Source organism: Stereum hirsutum, assembly GCF_000264905.1.
Source record: "Stereum hirsutum FP-91666 SS1 unplaced genomic scaffold STEHIscaffold_8, whole genome shotgun sequence".
Lineage (NCBI taxonomy): Eukaryota > Fungi > Basidiomycota > Agaricomycetes > Russulales > Stereaceae > Stereum > Stereum hirsutum.
The window spans coordinates 1,404,677-1,424,112 of record NW_006763138.1 but is presented as its reverse complement, the minus strand read 5'-3'; the positions used below and the strand labels follow the sequence as shown (position 1 = coordinate 1,424,112).

Sequence of the window (19,436 nt, the reverse complement as noted above, 5' to 3'; positions counted from 1 at the left end):
TTCCGTGCGATCGTGGCTTTGCTTGACATACCGAACAGGCCCGATTTGGTATCTTTCCGCATGTTTTCGATTCGCCACGTTGGGCGGCGGCTTTCATTTGCGGCCCGAGATCGATGTGCCGGCGGGATCTTTCACCTCGAGCTCTGTGTCTGATCAGAGATGTAGTAGTACTTACGCTTTTGGCCGTACGGGGCAGGTTCAAATCGTTTCCATTTCGAGCCCAAGCCATTAAAAAACCACACATGCTGATACAGGAGTCCAGAGGTCTTGCCGTCGGAATAAGTACCCATGCGCTCGAATGCCGATGTACTCAATGCAATAATGATGGAAAAGTCGAAACCGAACTCCACCAGACATCTATCTACAAGCAGCACCTGAGGCTTATGCTTCAGCCAAAACTGAAACTATAGTGTGTGTGTGAAAACATTACTTGAAGATCATGGGTGTCTCGAGTATCGCCCCGAGGTAATGCAAGGCGATTCACTTGTGCTGAACAATGATCAGCGTAATACAGCCCCACTAATCGTACATAGGTATGTGGCATTCCGCGCATCTATTGACACAACCTCGTAGTTTTATTGAAGTCCAGTCGGGTCGCATTGTTCACGCATTCAACGCCTTCTCAATCTCTATAAGCATGCCGACGACCTTCTCTTCTTCCAACCTCCGACCAATCAGCTGCAAACCCACGGTCGCGTTCTTCCACTTCTCCGGGCCTTCGTCTAGGAGGTTTTCGCACGGACGCGATTAGAAAACGAAGTCCATGCCGCACAAATGCCAGGATGACTCACAGAATTTGTGAACCTCCTCGTCTACTTCACTCAAAGGCACGTAGTCGACACCAGCCTGGTCGAGTTCTTGATCAACTCGGGTGACGGGGAAGACTCCCGTACTCAGGTCAAGAACAGGGGAGAGGGACCCATATGCGTACCTAGAATCGAGCCGTACAAGAGATGAGGAACGTGAATACAACGGTAAAGACAAGCAGACTTACGGGTAACGTCCTCCGTGTGGTTTGGCCGTAAACGGGAGGACAGGCATAATCAATCCGTCAATGGGTCTACCTGTTCCGGTAAATTCAGCCGTCCGATTCCAGTTCTCAAGCCACTGTGGGAGTCCAATATATCAGCCGAGAAGCGATAGGACCAGTTTCGGAGGGTAGCTAACCTCGGTGGCGAAGAGTTGACGAGCCCTCTGGATTTGCCATAGGTCGAACACAGTGAGCTTCGGTGTGGCGTCATCGTAGACAGGCTGCAAGAGCTCCTTTACTTCCGGGATCCAAGGTTCTCCGGATGGGTCGATCTGAGCGCGGACTGAGACCCATGGATGTATAAACTTAGTCCAGCTTGGAGAGACAGAAGCACAAGGATTGCCATACCGTCCGCTCCCCCGTCAGATCGCCACACCTTCAACGCCAATTGTCCTGCAACATTCAGATTCTTAGGGATCCACTCGATAATGGTGTGCCCCGCCTCCTCCAACTTCTTCTTCGTGATATCCATAGCTCTTCGAAGCGGGGGATGAGGCCTCACGATTCCGTCCCCGCAAGCCCATGCAAAGCAAAGCTTCTTGCCTTGAACGGAGTCAACGACATCTTGACGCCACGGTATAGGAAGACAGACGGGGTCAAGAAGCCACGGCTGCTGAGAAGCAAGAGAAGACATGAAGAGGTTGATATCATGAGGGGAATGGGTAAATGGGCCAGCGCAAGAATTGATGGTCTCCTGGCCGAGAAACGAATTGTTGGCGCGCTAGTATGAGGCGGACAGGAATCAGCAAGAATGAAAGTCTGTTGAGGTGACAAGGGAGATTACTTGATAGGAAACACGGCCATTGGACGGACGCAAAGCCCAAAGTCCAGTAAAGGTGGCGGGGTTACGTATGGAGCCACCAATGCTGCAGTACGCGGGACAGAAATATCAATTTAAGATGATTTGCAGAGGGGATGAATGCTTACTCGGTACCAATGCCCAAAGGACTTCCATGAAATGATACTAGAGCAGTCTCTCCGCCGGATGATCCACCTTGAGTTCATGATCACAATCCATACAATATTGCGGAACAATCTGAGCAGGGGACGTACCAGGTGTAAGCTGTCGATTAGCAGGGTTCACCGTTCTTCCAAAACTGAAAGAAAAGCTTGAGCAATAACCGTACAGCATAAGGACGGGATGCTGACATATTGTTGATCGTCTCGCCACACTGATATGGATCGCAGGTCAGCCTTACATGCATCATCAATCCTCACAAAGAAGAAAATACTAACCATAAGGGTAGTAGGCACATTTGTCTTGCAGTAGATAACAGCGCCGAGGTTCTTCAACATCGCAACGACTGTGGAGTCTTCTTTCGCCGGTTGATGTGCTTGGGAAACATAACCCATTGTAGTGTCGAGCCCTGCGATCTGGAGGTGTGGCGGAATTAGCTGAACCAAAGTGCTGCGCGTTATAGAAAGTAACCTGCCTGGAATTGATCCTTGAGGGAAATGGGAAGACCATGAAGAGGACCAACAGTCTTTCCAGTCTGCGCAAGGTACGCATCGAGTTCAGTCGCGCGTTGGAGAGCATTGGTGAAGTTTATTTCCGATAGGCTGCGATGCTATCAGCACGGTGACCGATTCTAGTAAAGCAAAAATCTACCAATTGAGGAGTTGTTGGGCCACTGATGCACGCTTGCAGAAAGCCTCGGTGACCTGCACAGCGGTCCATGTTTTTGACGCCACATTCTGGACAATGTGCGAGGCAGTCGCTTTCCTGCTCTCGAATCGCAATCAGTTGGGACTATCCCACAGCAAAGCAACGAAACATATAGACAATGAATCAAAGCTCACGTTATAGCAAGTTCTGCGTCCGAGAAGAATCCCGATAATTCAGGAAAAGAAAGGACATCAAAAGTTTCAGAGGAAGGAAGGGTGTGAGAAGGCAGGCGCCACTTGTCCGGAATTTTCCGAAGGCGCTCTTCTTGCTTGGCGTGCGCGACTTTCTTCCAGCTCTCGTCGTCGACGGCCATGTTGAACTGCGAGATGGAAAGGATGCAGGATTGTCGCGCAAAGTCCTGTTTTGTCTGTCTTGAACTCTCTCATCGGATACATTATGTCTGCTGACACTTCTATTTCACCTCCTCGTACAGATAGGGCTGAGATAGGTCCTGAGGCCTGAGACCGTTCCGACGCCTGAATCTTATCGACGAGTCTATGTTGGTCTTATGTCCGAACATCGGCATAACCGACTGCTGTACGTGCTTGGGAACCAATATTGAGCACTCGTTGGACCTCTGGTTATATGTATGGGATCAACGGTAATTAGGTGCCTTACATCGGGAGGTGAACAACGGCCGCTAGCACTTGGTGTGGTGAAGAGTGGCCCAGGAGCAGTGGCCCGGTAACGAACCAGAATACGCCGCTATAAAACGTCGACAACCACTCTTTCCCGGAGACCCAGAAGCTCTGTGTACTGATAACTTCTGCGCGTCTGGTCATGCTGTTCTTCTTCTGTCCGATATCTCATTCTGTCGAAGAGTCGATACTTGGTCGATAAGCACCCTGCCGGACGGAACTGCTCAGCTAAGTAGCGGCCGTGGGGATAAGCAACGACGATCAAGCATCGGTGCCGCTCAGGACCACGAAACAGAGAAACTATCATACATATACCATCAATGAGTCGTCTAGATCTGCTGGGAACGAACCTGACGATTTACATCACTCGCGGTCGACGAGGGTTGATTGCCCTAACGCTCCTCTGCTTCGTCTTGTCTTCCAGCACGGACATACGATGTCGACCACCACAGAAAATCACGCACCTCTCTCTCAGGGACTAGGCTATGGAATTGTAATTGGATGTAAGTCACAGTGTCTAGCATTCAATATGCAGGTATAGGCTCACTTCCTGTCTTTGCAGTTGGACTTGTCTTCGCCGGCTTGCTATCCTTGGCGAGTTGGATTGGCCGGCGCGCCCTGTCTGAGAGAGAGACCGTAGAGGCTTACATGACTGCTCGTCGTTCAGTCAAGAAGTAAGCATCATCAATATCTGCCAAGTCAAAAGACCAATGCACTCAATTCTATTTCCTTCTGCAGGGGACTGATCGCGTCTGCTGTCGTTTCTTCGTGGTGTTGGGCAGCAACACTTTTGAATTCTGTTCGGATCACAACGGTTTACGGTTTGCCTGGTCTTTGGTGTACGTCTTGTTCTGTTGGCGGATGTTATATTACAACCCAGATAGCTGATTCCGTGGGCCGGCAGTCTTTGCGGCAGGAGCTTGCGTTCAGATCTTCGCGTTCGCAATCGTGGCCATTGAACTGAAATCACGCGCTCCGCGTTGTCATACTCTGCTGGAGGTCTGTTGGCAACTTGTACTACAGAGTGAAATCGACTGAACGGTGTCTAGGTCGTTCGAATTCGCTGGGGCACAAGCGCTCACATCGTTCTTCTTTGCTTTGGTATTGCGACCCAGGTAAGGTGCTCCAATAAACGTTTCATGGGAAGCATCCTCTGATACGAATTACCCTAGGTTCTTGTGTCAGCCGCTCTTCTGGTATGTCCTCGCAAATTTTCTGGAAGTTCCTTTGTTAGAGTTGACGCCATGTATCGCATCAGTTGGGTGCTTCGGCTGCTGTATCTAGCATAACCGGGATGCACAGTGCGTCTTTTCACAATCCACACTTAGAAGTGAAATAACGCAAGTTTGGTCCTCACAGCTGTCGCCGCACTCTTCCTGATTCCTACCGGAGTGGTGCTCTATGTAAGAGGATGCCACGATGACTTCCGACGCTATACTCATTCTTTCGGCCTGTCACGTTTTATATCTTATGTACGTCTGCTTGTGCTTAAAACATAGCCTGTTCTGACACGCTTGCTGCAGAGACACTATCAGGCGGGTTGAAGGCAACCTTCGTCGCAGACTGGATGTACGTTTTCCTTGCCCACTGCACCCTAGACGTACTTCCCTGATCCTGTCTTGTTCCCAGACACACCGTCGTGATCTATGTCATTCTCCTCGTGGTCATGTTCAAGGTACTCCCATCTCAACCGTACATCTGTTTACCTGCTGAATCGAACTCTGTCTCGTCTAGGTCATGACAAGTTCCGAAGCTATAGGCTCACCAACCAAGCTATACGACATGCTTACAGCCGCCGCAGACACCTATCCTTGCTACGGTACTTACAAAGGATCGTATTTGACCATGCACTCTGAGGAAGGTCTGATGTGAGCACTCCCTCAATGCGAATGTTCGACCACTACTCATCATGCCGCGTATTGCCAGTTTTGCGGGGGTCGTCTTGGTCAGTGGATTCGCTTCCGTATTCGTGGACCCTGCCTATGGTCAAAAAGCTCTGGCTGCCACGCCTTCTGCCGTTGTCTCCGTAAGCCCTGTCCACTTCATTATTTGCAAAGTGGTGTAAAACTCATGCCGAGATGAATGACCTTAGGGATACTTCATCGGAGGCGCCACATGGTTTGCGATACCATTGGGCCTTTCTGGGACTATAGCCTTCGCTGCTGTCGTTCTTCAGGACACGTCTTACTGGCCACAACGTTAGTTTATCGCTTTGAAAGTCTCATTAAATGAGTTATCTATTGATCAAGCACGATCTTTCAGCCGGTGGTATTACGACCTACGTCTCCAATAATGGACTCATCTTGCCGCTCACCGCCCAGGCTCTCATGGGTACTGGGTGAGTTCTTGCTTTTCGACTTTTCTCACTAGCAAGTTCCCTGACGATACTTCCTTCAGAGGTGCTGCCGCCATCCTGGTATGTTCTACCATGGTTATTTCTACCATGCACAAGTCGATGTAGCTTACAATTTCTACCTAGCTCATGGTTTTCATGGCCGTCACAAGCAGCTCTTCGGCTGAATATATTGCATTGAGTTCGGTACTCACTTACGATGTCTATAGACCTTGTGAGTGTTTGAACCCGTCCTGATGATCTGCTTTGTCGACTGACTTATATCAAATTTTAGATCTGCGCCCTCAAGCAACGGACAGGGAACTTCTCTTTATAGGCCACTCCTGCGTCATCGGCTTTGCGATCTTCAGCTCCTGTTTCGCCACCGGACTTTACTACGCTGATGTATGCTTGGCCCACTCATCTCACTATAATCTCTCTCAATAACTCTCGAATTGTAGCTGAGTATGGCCTGGTTGCTCGAATTCCTCGGCGTTGTCATCTCTCCTGCGGTAATTCCCCTCGCCGGGTCACTCATGAGCTCCAAGATGAGCAGAACAACAGCGATTTATTCACCACTCCTTGGTCTTGCGGCTGCTTTGGCTGCCTGGTTGGGAGTCACAAAACATGTGTATGGCTCCATCTCGGTTGATACCACTTTCGGTGAGTTTCAGTCTCGTAGAACTTGACCTTCAGGGATGTAAGACTCACCGACTGATTTGTTTTTAGGCGACTGGGTAAGCCATTAATTTTCACCGGTCATCAGTGTTTCTTGTCTAAACCTTGTCGCATACCGTCCCATAGCCTATGTTTTCCGGTGCAGTAACGGGCATCTTCGTCCCCTTGCTGTGGCATCTCGTGGCTCGTTTCGTCCCAGGCCTCTCTGTACCTAAATATGACTGGAGCCGCCTCTTACGCATGGATGCAATCCAACCACGCGTGGGCGACGAAGTCTTCGCCCTCGAGAAAGTCGATGATCTGGGCCACTTCGATCGTGACGCTCTACGACGGGCTTCGAGAACGGCGAGATGGGTGACGATCGTGTTGGCGCTTGTGTTCTTGATTTTGATTCCTCTTCCGATGGTGAGTCGAGGTCTTCATTGGGCTGGCGTTGTTGTGGCACTTACGATATTTTCTGGATGTATGCCGTATTGTAGTACGGGACCAAGTACATTTTCCCTAAATCAGGCTTCGTCGCCTTTGTCGTAGTAGAGTTTATCTGGGGCTGGGTACGTCCAAGTCTATTTTTTACTTCTCATCTCACGGATCGCTTCGTTTTGATTCCCATCCCACACCACTCTACCGCCTTTCGCCACCTGCTTCTCCCTGTCTCGCTATATTCCAAAATTAACAACCTCTCACCCACGCAACCCTTGCCCCTTCATCCACGGGCTCACGCGCCACACTCAAATGAACTGACCCAAAAAACCAGATCGCAGCCCTCACGATCACCATCCTCCCCGTATGGGAATCTCGCGACCAACTCGCCGCGATCTTCAGGGGCCTCCTAACATTCCGTTCCACCTCCGCCACCACCACTGGCACCAAATATAACTCCAACTCCGACTCGCCCTCCGAACTGTCAGCAGAAGACACGAAGGAGCCCATACCAGAAGTCTACGAGTCAGAGACGCTCGGGAACAATATCAGGAATGGAGATGATGTGGAGGGAGTGACTGAGAAAGGGGATAGTACGCACGGTGTGATGGCGACGACGCATCTTCCTTGACGCAGCTTTGTGCGGGTTTTGAGAGGGCGCTAGAGTAGTGACTCACTCGGGTTCGTTATGATTTATGATAGAATGACTGCCATGTAGACTTCGAGAGACTATTCTACTTATTGTATCTTGTTCAGTTTGGGATCTTGATTTTCCGACTGTGTATTTGCCCTTGGATGATGGAGCTCCCTCGTCCCGGCACACGCAAGAAACGGAAGAGCATAAAACGCATGTATTGAAAAGAAAAATCGAAAATCGAAGAACAATCGTCGATCAGGAGGCCATAGGTGAAGAAACAAGACTCGGTACTGATAGTAATACGCATACGGCATAGAACGAACTATGTATCATATCCTCTCTACCATCTCTACCCACCGCAGCACCAACCGCACGAGCCTCCTTCCTGTCAACCAGACCATCCGAGAACAACGACACAGGAAATCAAAAGGGGAAAAAGGCGAATCAAGTCGGTAGACAACCAAACTGACCATAAAGGACTTGGGGGTTGGCCTCCAACGAACGAACGAAATTCGGAATTAGAATCAAAAACGAAACTGAAGGCCAAAAACGAAGAATTATGCTACGTAGAATAGTGAACTGAGGAGGGCCGTGAGGCGCCGATGATGTACATTTCAAAAGACTCGCGCTCGTGCGAGAAAGGAGGACTAAGCAAAATGCAAAAATGAAGAAACAGGAAGAGAACAAACAGAAAACGATATGGAGGATAGAGGGGATGGGAGAGCAAGGCGGTGGGGTATGGCGACGTCCGTCGTTGTGTACTGTTTCGACTCGACGGACGTTGGTGTGGTGTGGAAATTGTGATGGAGATGGAACGGAGGCTGGAGTTCGATTGATTGGGGAGTGAAGAGGGGAGAGGAGGGAGGAGCAAATAATCAAGGAGCAACGAGACTTTACGAGACGAGAGGATACGATGACGATGCGAGACGCACGAATAAACAAGGAGGCAGACGGGCAGATAGGAACGACAAACGCGACCGGAACGGGACGAGACGAGACGAAGCGCAAGGACACAGAACGAAAGAAGAAAAAAAATATGCACACAAGTAGCAGAAAATGCAGACCGAAACAGAAGCGGCAGAAGACGGTCGAAACGGACTGGTCAATAAAACCAACCAGACAAACAGACGGACTGACTAACGAACGAACACGAACGAAGACGAGTCCCAAAACGAATTCGAACGAGCAAATTTAGAGCCACGAACCACGATTTCACATATATTACATCCCTCTCTTTTTGAACGCCAAACCAATCGTCCTCTCCAGCTCCACCTCCACAGTGCACACCTCAACTGCCCAAACCACCTCACTGCCCACTCGCACCCGCTCCCTGCCCATTCGTCCCCTGCTGCTGCTGCACCTGTGCCGCCGTCTGTTGCTGTTGCTGCTGCTGCTGCTGACTATGCACAATCGCCAAATGCGCCGCGATAGCATTTGCGATCTCATTCGCCTTGGCCTGTTCCGCAGGATTCATCGCGCTAAGCATTGCCGCCGCAGCCGCAGCCTGCGCCTGTGTCTGTGAGTGATTGGGAACAGCGCCAGTCGTAGACGCAACGGCCTCAGCCGGTCCCTTCTCGTACCCAGGAGCAGGGACAGGCGCAGGCGCAGTACCACCTTCCTTAGTCGCCTCAGGAGCTTGCTTGGCTTCCCCAGACATCGTAGGCGGAACGCCAGGAGCACCAGGCGCAGAAAGACTGACCGGCGTGTTCGCGGTCGCGTTCGCCAACGCCGGGTCCAAAACGAACGCAGGTGCAGGTCCCAAAGCGCCAGCCAACGAACTGCTCGTCGTCGGCACGCCCTGCTGTTGTTGACCGAGCGGAGCGGCGGCTTGTTGAGCGAAGGCTATGGCTTGACTGAACGCATCTGCTTGGGTCAAAGCGACAGAGGGCGGAAGAGCGGCGTTGGCAGAGTTGGCGGTGCTGGTGGCGCCGTTGGCGGCTGTGGAGGGAGCAGAAGGGTTTGAACTTGCCATTTCGGCGGCACGAGCGGCTTCAACGGCGCGGAGGAGATCTTCGACCATAGCGTTGCGAACTGGTAAGGCGTCATTAGCCCCTGTGGCGGCGGTGGCGCCGTCGTTCTTCGAGGCGTCGTCCGTCTTGCCTTGGTCGCTCTCCGGACCCGCCTCACCGACGTTCGCACCCTCGCCCTCGACACCTTTATCCGGGCTCTGACTCTTGCTCTTCTCCTTCTCCTTCCCCTTTCCATTCGGCGCCGCGCTCGGGCCCACACTCGGGCTACCCTCGCCACCACTGCCAGTGACGATCGCACTCGAGCTGCCACTCTTCCCCGGAACATTGATCGAAGACGCGCCCTTGCCACCCTTCCTCTTGCTCTTCCCGCACGTCTTATAATGCCTCTTCAACGCATCGCTCCTGCTCAGCTGCATATGGCACTCGTCGCACACCTCTGTGACCTTCCTGTTCGGATTCGCCTGGCAACTGTGCTCCATATGCCTCAAGCAGTCCTGAGCGCGCGTGAATGGCGGATGGTCACAGAATTTGCACTTGCGCTGAGCAAGGCCTTCCTTCGAGTTCGGGTCGAGAGCGAGGACGGAAGGTGGTGCAGACATAGATCCGTCTGCAGCAGCGACGAGGGAGCTGGAAGGAAGCGTTGTGCCGGGAGTGGTGGATGGGAAGATGGCGGAAGTGAATGCGCCACCGGGAAGAGTCGAAGAACTACCGTCTGCTGCGATGTTAGCGAGGGTTCCGTCGCCCTTGAGGAGGTTTAACCCCGGAGGAGGTGAGACGCCCTCCTCCGACTCGAGCTCCTTGCCCTTGACTTGACCATCAGCGTTCTTGCCTGCACGCTTCGCTCTCGGCTTCGGAGGTCTGGTGCTTTGCCTTCTGGTAGTCTTCGGCCTCGAAGCGTCACCCATCTCGATATCCTGGACCTGGAGCGTTTCGGTCGACGTGGCGGGGACGGGTTTCGCGCTGTCGGTCATGACGACGTCACCAGCAGCAGGAATCTCACCATCAGGTTCGCCCTCCGCGTCCTCATCGGCCTCAGACTCGAGCTCGGACTCTCCAACCTCGGATTCGCCCTCAGGTGCACCGTTCGCGCCCTTGAGACGTTCCTCAGCCTGAGCGAAAAGGGACGCGTGATCCTTGGCGGATGGATCACCTGGAGCAACAGAGGCAGATCCAGACGCCTTCTTCTTCGGTCCAGCCCTAGGCGTAGCGGGTTTCTTCCTCGGAGTCGCGACCTTCCTCTTCTTCTTCTCCTTATCCCCCTCGGAACCCTGCTCGTCGTCTTCAGCGGAGCGCTTGCCCTTCCCAGCAGCGACGCTCCCAGCCGCAGCGGGAGCCGGTAGTTCAGTTCCGTTCTCTTTCGCCATCCTCTCCTCCCTCTCCTTGCACGTCTTGTAGTGCCTCTTCAACGCGTCGCCCCTCGAAAGCGACTTGTGGCAATCCGGGCACTCCTCCGCGTGTTTCGAAGGGTTATTCGGGCACGAATTGTTCATATGTCTGAAGCAATCCTTCGCCCTCGAGAACGGCTCGTGGTCGCAATACTTGCACACTCTCGTCTCCAACGCCTCGGTCGCGAGATACTTCAGGGTTCGCTTGCTCTTGGTCGACGCCGCGCCAGACGCGGTGCCCTTGACTTTGCCTGTAACTTTGTCCTTAGCGGACGTTGCGGTCTTCGAGGAGGCTTTACGTTCGGCAGGAGTCTTGCGTCCAGCAGCAAGAGAGGCTTTACCATTGCGAGGTAGGGAGTCGGTCGCTTCGCGCTTGCAGAGGGCAGCTGCAACTGAGGCGGCCTTGCGTTTCGGAACGTCGCGGTTGTTCGTGGTGGATTCGATATCGGTGGGTGGTGGTGAGAGGGAACCAAGAGAACTGGATATAGAGGACGGTCCGGCTTTAGTACCTCGTCTGGTTCACGCGGCAATAGAAATATAGAGAAAAAGACAAATAAAAGGAAGAGACAAAGAGGCTGAGAAGGAAAGAGGACGTATAGAAAGCAGAAACACTAACGATGGTTTTGGTTCTGACGGGGACAAGCGTTCCCCGAGATAGTCTTGGAACATATTTTGAGCCGAGCCGGTGGAGGGTGCCACAGGAGCAGCCGGCGCTCCAGTTACGGCGGTGGCGTCGCCCTCTGGAACAGACTCTGGTTTGGAAGGCTGGCTACCATTGGGTTGAGGAGGGTTGTAACCCATCTTGTTCCATGTAGGCTTCCATACCGGTGCGCCACTACTGTTGTCGTCGTCGTCGACGACAACGACGGAGGGCGCAACAATGAGAAAGCGGGGCAAAGGTGTTGGTGTGGCACTTATCAAGAACAAAGTTGGGTATGAGAGGCATACCTATTGGCTGCGTTGGGTGGCACAGCGGCGGGGCTGGCGCCACCGGCCCAGTTGGCAGGGGAGAGACCGACCGGCTTAAGGGTCGATACCTCCGCGGGACGTTCCGGCAGGGGTTGTTGGGTGCCGGTCGCGTCGTTGTTGGCGTTGTCGGTGGTACCGTTCGTGTTTGACTCTTGAGGCTGGGCGGGAGGGACGGCAGCAGCAAAGGGGGAGGGGCGTGGCCCGTCCGCGGGCTGCTCCTGGGGAGGCAACGTCGCGCGCTCTGAGCTCTCCGGCGGCGCGGTTGCCACAGACGACGAGTGGAGAGGGAGGACGATGGGTGCCACGACGGCGGCGTCGGGTTGCTCCATGTGTGCAAAGGTGAGACGGTGGTCAACGACGGGGACGACGGCGAGGGCGGGGGCCTTGGTACGTGCTCGCCACCACAGAGAGAGTGGGAGATGGGGGGAAAGAGGAGAGGGCCACGGTGGCGGCGGCGGCAGGATAATATATGCCAACTCCCGCTCGAAAAGGAATGACCTGTGGCGCGTGCCGCTTACGGCATCCTTCTTATCCGTAAACACCGCCACTCTCCGCTCCGGCTCCCTCCGGTCTTCCCCTTGCGGAAATTTTCCCTCATCCCAGTCTCCTGTGCCGCCCCAGTCCCCCGCCCTCTCGTCTCCTCGCTCCCGCCACTCGCTGGGCCACAGCACGGCGGGATGCAGACTGGTTCATCTGGCGGGAGGCGGGCGCTGGTCGCTACTGCAATCAGAGAGGGCCTCGTGCCACCCGTCAGCTGCATGATCCCCATCACGAAGGCTCGCACATCTGCGTGGCGGATTGCCACGCCGGCCTCTCCTTCCGCTTCCGGCCGCCTCGATTCACCTTACCGCTTTTGGACGATCGAAATTCCATGAACGTGTGGCGCCACACTCGCTTGCCAGGCTTCTTTCCTCTCCTCTCGTATCCTCTCCATACCTCATCAGCCTGGTCTGTGCGCTCCAGACAGCACCTTGTAACATGTGCTTTCCGTACGAACTGGATATGTGGACCTATAGACGTAAAGTAAATTACGCCGTTGCTCACAAAGCTGCGCAGATCCCTGCAGTCTTGGGCGCTCCCAGAAGCCTGCAGTATCTATAAACTCCGTCCAGCATGGCCTTTGTTCTGAACCTTGAATCAGTGCCTCACTCTAACTCCCATCATGTTGGACGTGGCTCGAATGGCAACTCCTTTGTGGCAGACCGTCATGCCAACTGCTGTGATGCGACCTTTGTGCTCAATGCTTCAGGCAGCGACTGTAAGGTATCCAGTCAGGCCACACAATAGTGTTGACTTCAGTGATATGGTTGCACCCATACCAACGTCGCCCTCACAACGTCTTCAAAGACCTTTTGAACGTCTGACTTTCCAAATGCGCGCGTTCCTTTCACTCGTCGCAGTATAAAATGCATTGAGAACGCTCGACAGCTCCTCCTACATCCTTATTATTATCTCTTCCCTTACAGCAGTTCTAATGGACGTCAACACCCACACCGATAAGCATCCAGAACGTCCCAAAAGTGCACCAGCTTTCATCTTACGGTAAGCTACCTGTCGCCTCTCTACCTCTTCATCTTCCCCGAGTTACTCTGACCACCAAACGATTGTCGTTATTTTCCTGCAGTCCAGTTACGCTCTCCAATGATTTCTCACCCACGACTCGTCCACCAACACCTCCTTCTCTCTACGATCCTGACCCTGACCCTGATCCCGACGCCTGTCCAAACCAAGAGTCAGATCCCTACTCAGACACAGACCACGAATTAGACGACGATGATGTTCCCCAAGGTAGATCAAACATCTCCTATCCACGGTGTTCAGACGCAATGAACCTTACGCTCACCTCTCTAGCGACTCATACCATGTATACATGGCCGCCCGTCCTTCCTTCCTTCCCTCCTGTCTCCATCTCCATGTCTTCCTTCCCTGATCCTCGAGCTCTTGAGTTCACCACTCTGATAGGGTTTACGGTTTTGGAGGATGAGATTTCGACTACGGATATTCGGGCGACTCTATCGCCTTTAACTCCACTGCCAGTATCGTCCGCGTTATCATCTCTGTCTTCGATGGATATTCCGGCTTCTTCGTCTCTTGTTCCCGCTCCTGCTCCTGCTCCGTCGCCGGTCGAACATCCTTCAGCTTCACTTACATCTCATCCATCCCTTCGTCCGCTTTCACCTCGTACTCCTCCACCTCCACAACAGCCTCGAACAATAATAACCCTACCCGAATACACGGCCCGCCGGCGACGCCAACGACTTCAGACGCAACCAGAACCACAACCAGAAGTACAATATCAACTTCGACCACAATCGGAACCTCTCCCTCTCCCACAACCTCAACTTGAACCTCAACCACAACCTGAACCTGAACCTGAACCTCTCCCTCAACCTACATATAATAATAACCCTTCCCATATCGACTACTTCAACCTCCACCTACCCCACTCTCCAGACCCCATCCTCGACTCTGAAGATACCTACCCCTCTCCTGCTTCATCATCTACATCTCTCCCCGCACTCGCACCCGTACCTTTACCCGCACCCCTACGCGCATCCAGACCCGTACTCGCACCTACACCCGGACCAGCACTCAGACCCGCACACACACCCAGACCCAGGCAGGCCATATGTATAATTGTCCCCCAACCCAACTCCAAACGTGGAGCCCTCCGCGTACGCGTACCGAGTTCTCATCCCCCACCTCCACCTACTACCCAACCTCCCCCTCTACCTCGAGGTCCACCTCCACCTTTTACTCCTCCTCAACCTCCTACCCTTCACGCTCCTACTCAGACTCATGCCCCACGCCAGCTCTCCGACCTCATGTGGTCCACGAACCGAAACAGTGGCAACTGGGCTCTGATGCAGGAACTTTTGCAGAGCGGAGTGGTGAGAGAGTGGTGGAGGGCGGTGGAGAGGGTTTTGGGGAAGAGGGAGGAGGAGAAGGGGTATGATGAGCTTTCCAAGGAGTTGTTGAGCGGTGGGAGCGGGAGGGAGAGTCAGAGTCAGAATCTGGGAGAGAATGAGGTTAGGGCTGCGTCGTCGTCTATAGGGGTGGTTCCAGCTGGGGTAGTAGCGAGGGAGAATGTGAGGGAGAGAGAAAGGAGGAGTGAGAGGCTAGTGCCCGCACGGGTACGAACGCCAATAGGCACGGACACTCGCACTGTCGATCCTCGGCAACGAGCAAGGCCAAATCCAGAGACGACGCCTGTTCGGAAGGGAGAAGAGCCTGAGCAGATGGATGGTGTGGGCAAAGATGGTGAGCTTGAAGAGGGGGAGGTCGAAGATGGTGAGGTTGAGGATGATGAGCTCGAATATGGTGAGCTCGAAGAAGGGGAAGTGATAGAGGGTCACGGTTCGGGGTTAGGGGTGGCGCAGAGAGAGATGGAGGCGGAGCCGATGGCCATCGCGTATCAAGAGGCTCGTTCTCGTCAGGAACAAACTTCCACAGAAGCCGGGAAACCTGGCGACGATGATGCACACCAGACTCAGAACGTTCACACAGCTGCGGGTCCGCAGGTCGATTTCATCACTTCGTAAGTCCTCAAAGACAATTATCATTTAATGTCAACACTCTACAAACACACCATCTACACGTACTAACTTTCACCTATCTAGTTCGACGAATCACCATCTCTCTACCTCAGTCCCTGATCCACAGCCTCAGGTCACCTCTCCCGGGCCATCGCACTCCTCACCTCAACCTCTCACCCAGCCCAGTGCACAGCTCGATTCCAGCTCGAACCCGGAACCCAATTTCTCCCATTCGACTCCACAATCACCCGTACTTCAGCTTGTCTACCCGGATGGGTCTGTACCAGAGCCTCTGAGTCTTGGCACAGAGTACGTGCTCCCTGAGGACGAGAAGCAGGAGGTGGAAGGGGAGGAGGAAGTGGCTTTAGAGGTGAACGAGGACGTGTCGCACTTGGATGATGGATTTTCCACCAATTGTGACGGAGAGTGGAATGATGGCACTGTGCAGAGGGATTCAGAGTCAGAGAGGGGTCAAAGTCAGAGTCCGACAGGGGTCGATGATAGTCAGGCACCACCGCCACCGCCACACACGAACCCGAACATCGACGCAGCTCACGCTACCGCGATGCAAGTATCGTCTGGTTCTTCACCTCATCGTCCATCTTCTGCACCGTCTGCTTCTGCAACATGGTCATCTATGACTCGGTCTTCGAACAACGTCGATCCGGATGCGTACGCACGCGGGGAGTCGTCGACCACGAAAGACATTGCAGTATCAATAACCCCAGTCTCAGTTCCGACTTCCCATCCAGCAGCAACCCCAACCATTCAGCAAGGAAACTTCCCAGCTTTAGAGTCTAGTCCGAACAAAGAGTCGCAGGAAGAGCTTGTAATACCGGAGCAGCCGCCATCACCAGGAACGACGAAGGCAACATCAAATGCGAAGGGAGATGTTGCGGAGGATCCTATCATTATTAGTGACGACGAGGATGGGGAAGGTGGTGAGGAGCAAGGACCTTCCGATTCTGGTGACGTCGTTGTCCCTGGTCTTGGTTCTGTTGCTAGTCTCAATCGCGGGGGTCCTGAGGCTGGACGTGGGACGAGTGCCGCCGCTCCTACTGGTCCTGCTCCTCCCTTCGACGAATCTTTGTTAAACGACAGTAATTCCACTCAAAGGTACGTTCAGACCTTCACTCCTTCTGCATTATAACGTTGAGTGTAGTTGCTGATCGTACACTCTCATTGCTTTAGCGACCGAAATAAGATGGTTTGGGACTCTTTGATTCGGCGTAAAACTGAGGATTTCCTTCGGGCGGTCGGACTATCTGGATCTTTGCCTCCCGCGAGTCAAGTTGGTCCACCGGTTTCGTATCCCATAATGACCGGTCAAGGGCCAACGACGACGAATCATCTTGCTCCAAGTGGTCATGGTTCGTCTCGCAATATTGCTGCTGGTCCTGCTGCTGGTCGCTCCGAACGTGCACCTGCTTTCGTCTTCAGTCCTGCTCCTGAACATACTCGTTCTTCTTGTCCTGTCGCCTCCGCCCCCGTCTCTACCGTTCCCGGCGTCAATCCCAATCCACCTCCTTTCATTCCTCCTCTCTTACCTCCGTCTCAGCTCACAAGAGGACCGACCCAGAATGTTCAGCATCAGAATCGTTCTCAGATGTCGGTGCAATCTGGCCTTAGACAACCCGTTCTGGCACAGTTTGTTCACAGTCATGGTCACGGTCAATCTCGTTCGACTCTTACAGGGCCTGCTATGCCTGGCAGACTGCATCAGGCTCAGCTTAACACGGGATCGAACCAGAATCTGGTGTCACTCGGACCAACTGTACCAACTCCGTCTGGCCATGGTTATCCCCATCCTCAGCCGGCCGGAGTCTTTGATCCTAGATCTGTCCCTGTGTTTGCAGGTGAAAGGATGTGGCTACTACGCCCGCGAACTCAGATATTACCTCAGAATGGACTCAGTCCTGTTTCTGGCTCCGAGTCATCTGCGCCCCAGTCACGATCCGAGATACTACCACCTATAGCTCGACGATCTCGCACTGTGCCAGTATTAAACGCATACCCTGCACCGCAACTTGAACCTGGACAATCTGCTATGACTGCTCATTCTCTTCCTCCGGCTCTTGCACAAACAATATATCGTCCACCTGTTGCGCTTCATCCCACCGATGCGTTGACGAACATTCCATCCTCGGCGAACTCTCGGGTACCTGCTGGATATGCGCCTGCGCCTGCGCCACAACGACAACAGCCGCAACCACGATACCCACAACTACAAGGACCGCAACAGCAACAGCAGCGACAATCGAGTGTGAGTGGGTGGCACGCACCGGGTGGCGCGCAAGATATCGAGCTGGCAGAGCACGAAATATGGCCTGGAGAATTCGTGCAGAGTCATGCTCGTTCTGTGGATGAACTTCGTCGTCTTCAAGGTGGACAGCACCCTCAGAATCGGAATCATGTTCAACATCAGCCACATCCTTCTGTTCCAGCGATGCATATGCAGTTCACTCAGGCCTCCACTTCGAATACGTATCCACATCCTCCTCCACCACCTCCACCTCCACCTCAGATTACGCATCAACCTCGACCTGGATTCCATTCCGCGTTTTTAGCTCATCTTAACGTCCACTTACAGCCCCAGCCTCAGCCTCAGCCTCAGCCTCAGCCTCAGCCTCAGCCTGTCCGTCAACTTCAACAAGCCCAGCCGCACTCTATTCCATTGTACGCGCCCAGACCATCGTACCCCGTCCCTGCCGGTTTAATTCCGGGTCCATCGACGCTTTCCCAGTCTCGACATCGTCAACCTCCGAGAGCGAGAGTCGACGTCGGGCACGGGCAGAATCGGGTGGTACTTCCTCAGGCTGAAGTACCAAGATCAACTTCGAACGTTCATGGATCCATACGCATACGTACGCCAGAGGTCGCGCGACCTTCTACCATCGAGACTCTTCCTCAAATTGTTCCTCGCCCTCGTCCTCAACCACAGTCCCACTCCCCACTTTTATCCCATCTCAACGCTCACTTACAACCTCAGCCTCAGCCCCAGCCACAGCCTGACCGTCAACTTCCACTTCAAGCACACCCGCACCGTAACTCTGTTCCATTGTACGCGCCGAGGCCATCGTACCCGGTCCCTACAGGTTCACTTCTCGAGTCTCAAGCTCGTCAGCCTGTTACAGTCGGACAGAACCAGGTGGCGCTTCCTGGAGGATCAAATTCAACTTCGAGCATTCATGGATCCATACGTACACCAGAGGTTACGCGGAGTTCTGCCATTCAACAGGCAGAGACGCGGATAGTCGATGGTCGCACGGATGATCAGCGCGCGGTACGAGGAGAAAATGAGGCCGAGAGAACTGGAAGAACTGGGAGGGAAGTTGAACCTCAAATTTCGACCTCTTCGTCTACGGTGGGCAACGAAAGCCCGAGGAAGAAGAGAAAGAGGTCTAGACAGGACGTGGGGATGGAAAATGCGGAGCATGGGGAGGGTATGGTGGAAAATGGGGAAAATGAGACTGGGGCTGGAGCTGGGGTTGGGCCTAGTTCGGGTTCGGGGAGGAAGAGGAGGAGGGGTGCGGATGGTGGGTTGGTGGAGGTGACGAATTTTGGTCAGGATCAGAGGACGTAGGGGGAGGGGGGGGAGAAGATGGGGAGAGGGAGCGGAAAGAAAGAAGGTGGGGGGCGAAGGGCAGGAAAGGGGGCAGAGAAGGGTCTGCACAAATCGAGAGGCGTCGCTCATCGATGGTGTCAAGATGTGACTTATCGTACGGGGCTATGATCTTCGGCTGGTCCGAATGGGGTTCTGTGAATGTCTCCATGCTCTTCTACCGTACCGTATGTTCCATGTAGAATTATGCCACACCGTATGCACGTATGATTTAAAATTTTCCCTGAGCGTGTACGTATACGGATCGAGAGTCCGACTCTCGGTAAAAGTCACGCAAGCTGGACTCGTGCTCCCATTCGAGCGACTGCCTTGTGCACCGGAGTCCCTCAAGATCGGGAATGGTCGGGAATCGTGTTTGCGAAACGCGAATCGAGAGACGTTGCTCGTAAAATCAGGACTCTTCCATTCCCTCGTTACAGGGAGCCGCAAGGGACTCGAGTCAGCCATTGGGTGGCGCATGTTTGGGGAGGAACCAAACAACGGCAAGCTATCGCCGGTTATCGCCTTTTCGCCCAGAGCGTTTGCTCTAATATGGCAATTTTCTTTTGTGCGG

At 53.6% G+C, this 19,436-nt stretch overlaps 4 protein-coding genes across 4 annotated transcripts; 2 read left to right on the top strand and 2 right to left on the bottom strand.

Moving 5' to 3' along the window:
• Nucleotides 1–522: 522 nt before the first annotated feature.
• STEHIDRAFT_98529 (amidase) lies at nt 523–3,009 on the bottom strand (the record flags this gene model as incomplete). The annotated part of the gene is made up of 13 exons (XM_007304956.1): nt 523–722; nt 792–931; nt 995–1,107; nt 1,168–1,313; nt 1,379–1,751; nt 1,815–1,896; nt 1,958–2,024; nt 2,084–2,127; nt 2,180–2,202; nt 2,267–2,404; nt 2,464–2,590; nt 2,640–2,753; nt 2,831–3,009. The coding sequence occupies 13 exons, from the start codon at nt 3,007–3,009 to the stop codon at nt 604–606; spliced, it is 1,665 nt and encodes a 554-aa protein (XP_007305018.1). The 3' UTR covers nt 523–603.
• Nucleotides 3,010–3,680: 671 nt separating this feature from the next.
• Nucleotides 3,681–7,529, top strand: STEHIDRAFT_80367 (uncharacterized protein). The gene is made up of 22 exons (XM_007304627.1): nt 3,681–3,837; nt 3,897–4,008; nt 4,073–4,173; nt 4,239–4,333; nt 4,384–4,449; nt 4,507–4,530; nt 4,593–4,635; nt 4,694–4,737; nt 4,860–4,903; nt 4,964–5,009; nt 5,069–5,202; nt 5,261–5,360; nt 5,427–5,532; nt 5,597–5,672; nt 5,732–5,750; nt 5,814–5,901; nt 5,962–6,071; nt 6,128–6,329; nt 6,396–6,403; nt 6,471–6,749; nt 6,824–6,895; nt 7,099–7,529. Exons 1-22 carry the CDS (start codon nt 3,771–3,773, stop codon nt 7,393–7,395), a joined length of 2,133 nt encoding a protein of 710 aa, XP_007304689.1. The 5' UTR covers nt 3,681–3,770; the 3' UTR covers nt 7,396–7,529.
• A 1,178-nt stretch (nt 7,530–8,707) lies between these two features.
• On the bottom strand, nt 8,708–12,598 carry STEHIDRAFT_157659 (uncharacterized protein; the record flags this gene model as incomplete). The annotated part of the gene is made up of 4 exons (XM_007304955.1): nt 8,708–11,234; nt 11,373–11,669; nt 11,705–12,382; nt 12,510–12,598. The coding sequence occupies 4 exons, from the start codon at nt 12,596–12,598 to the stop codon at nt 8,708–8,710; spliced, it is 3,591 nt and encodes a 1,196-aa protein (XP_007305017.1).
• Nucleotides 12,599–13,199: 601 nt separating this feature from the next.
• On the top strand, nt 13,200–18,844 carry STEHIDRAFT_157658 (uncharacterized protein; the record flags this gene model as incomplete). The annotated part of the gene is made up of 5 exons (XM_007304954.1): nt 13,200–13,267; nt 13,350–13,513; nt 13,577–15,263; nt 15,346–16,377; nt 16,453–18,844. 5 exons carry the CDS (start codon nt 13,200–13,202, stop codon nt 18,842–18,844), a joined length of 5,343 nt encoding a protein of 1,780 aa, XP_007305016.1.
• Between the last annotated feature and the right edge of the window lie 592 nt (nt 18,845–19,436).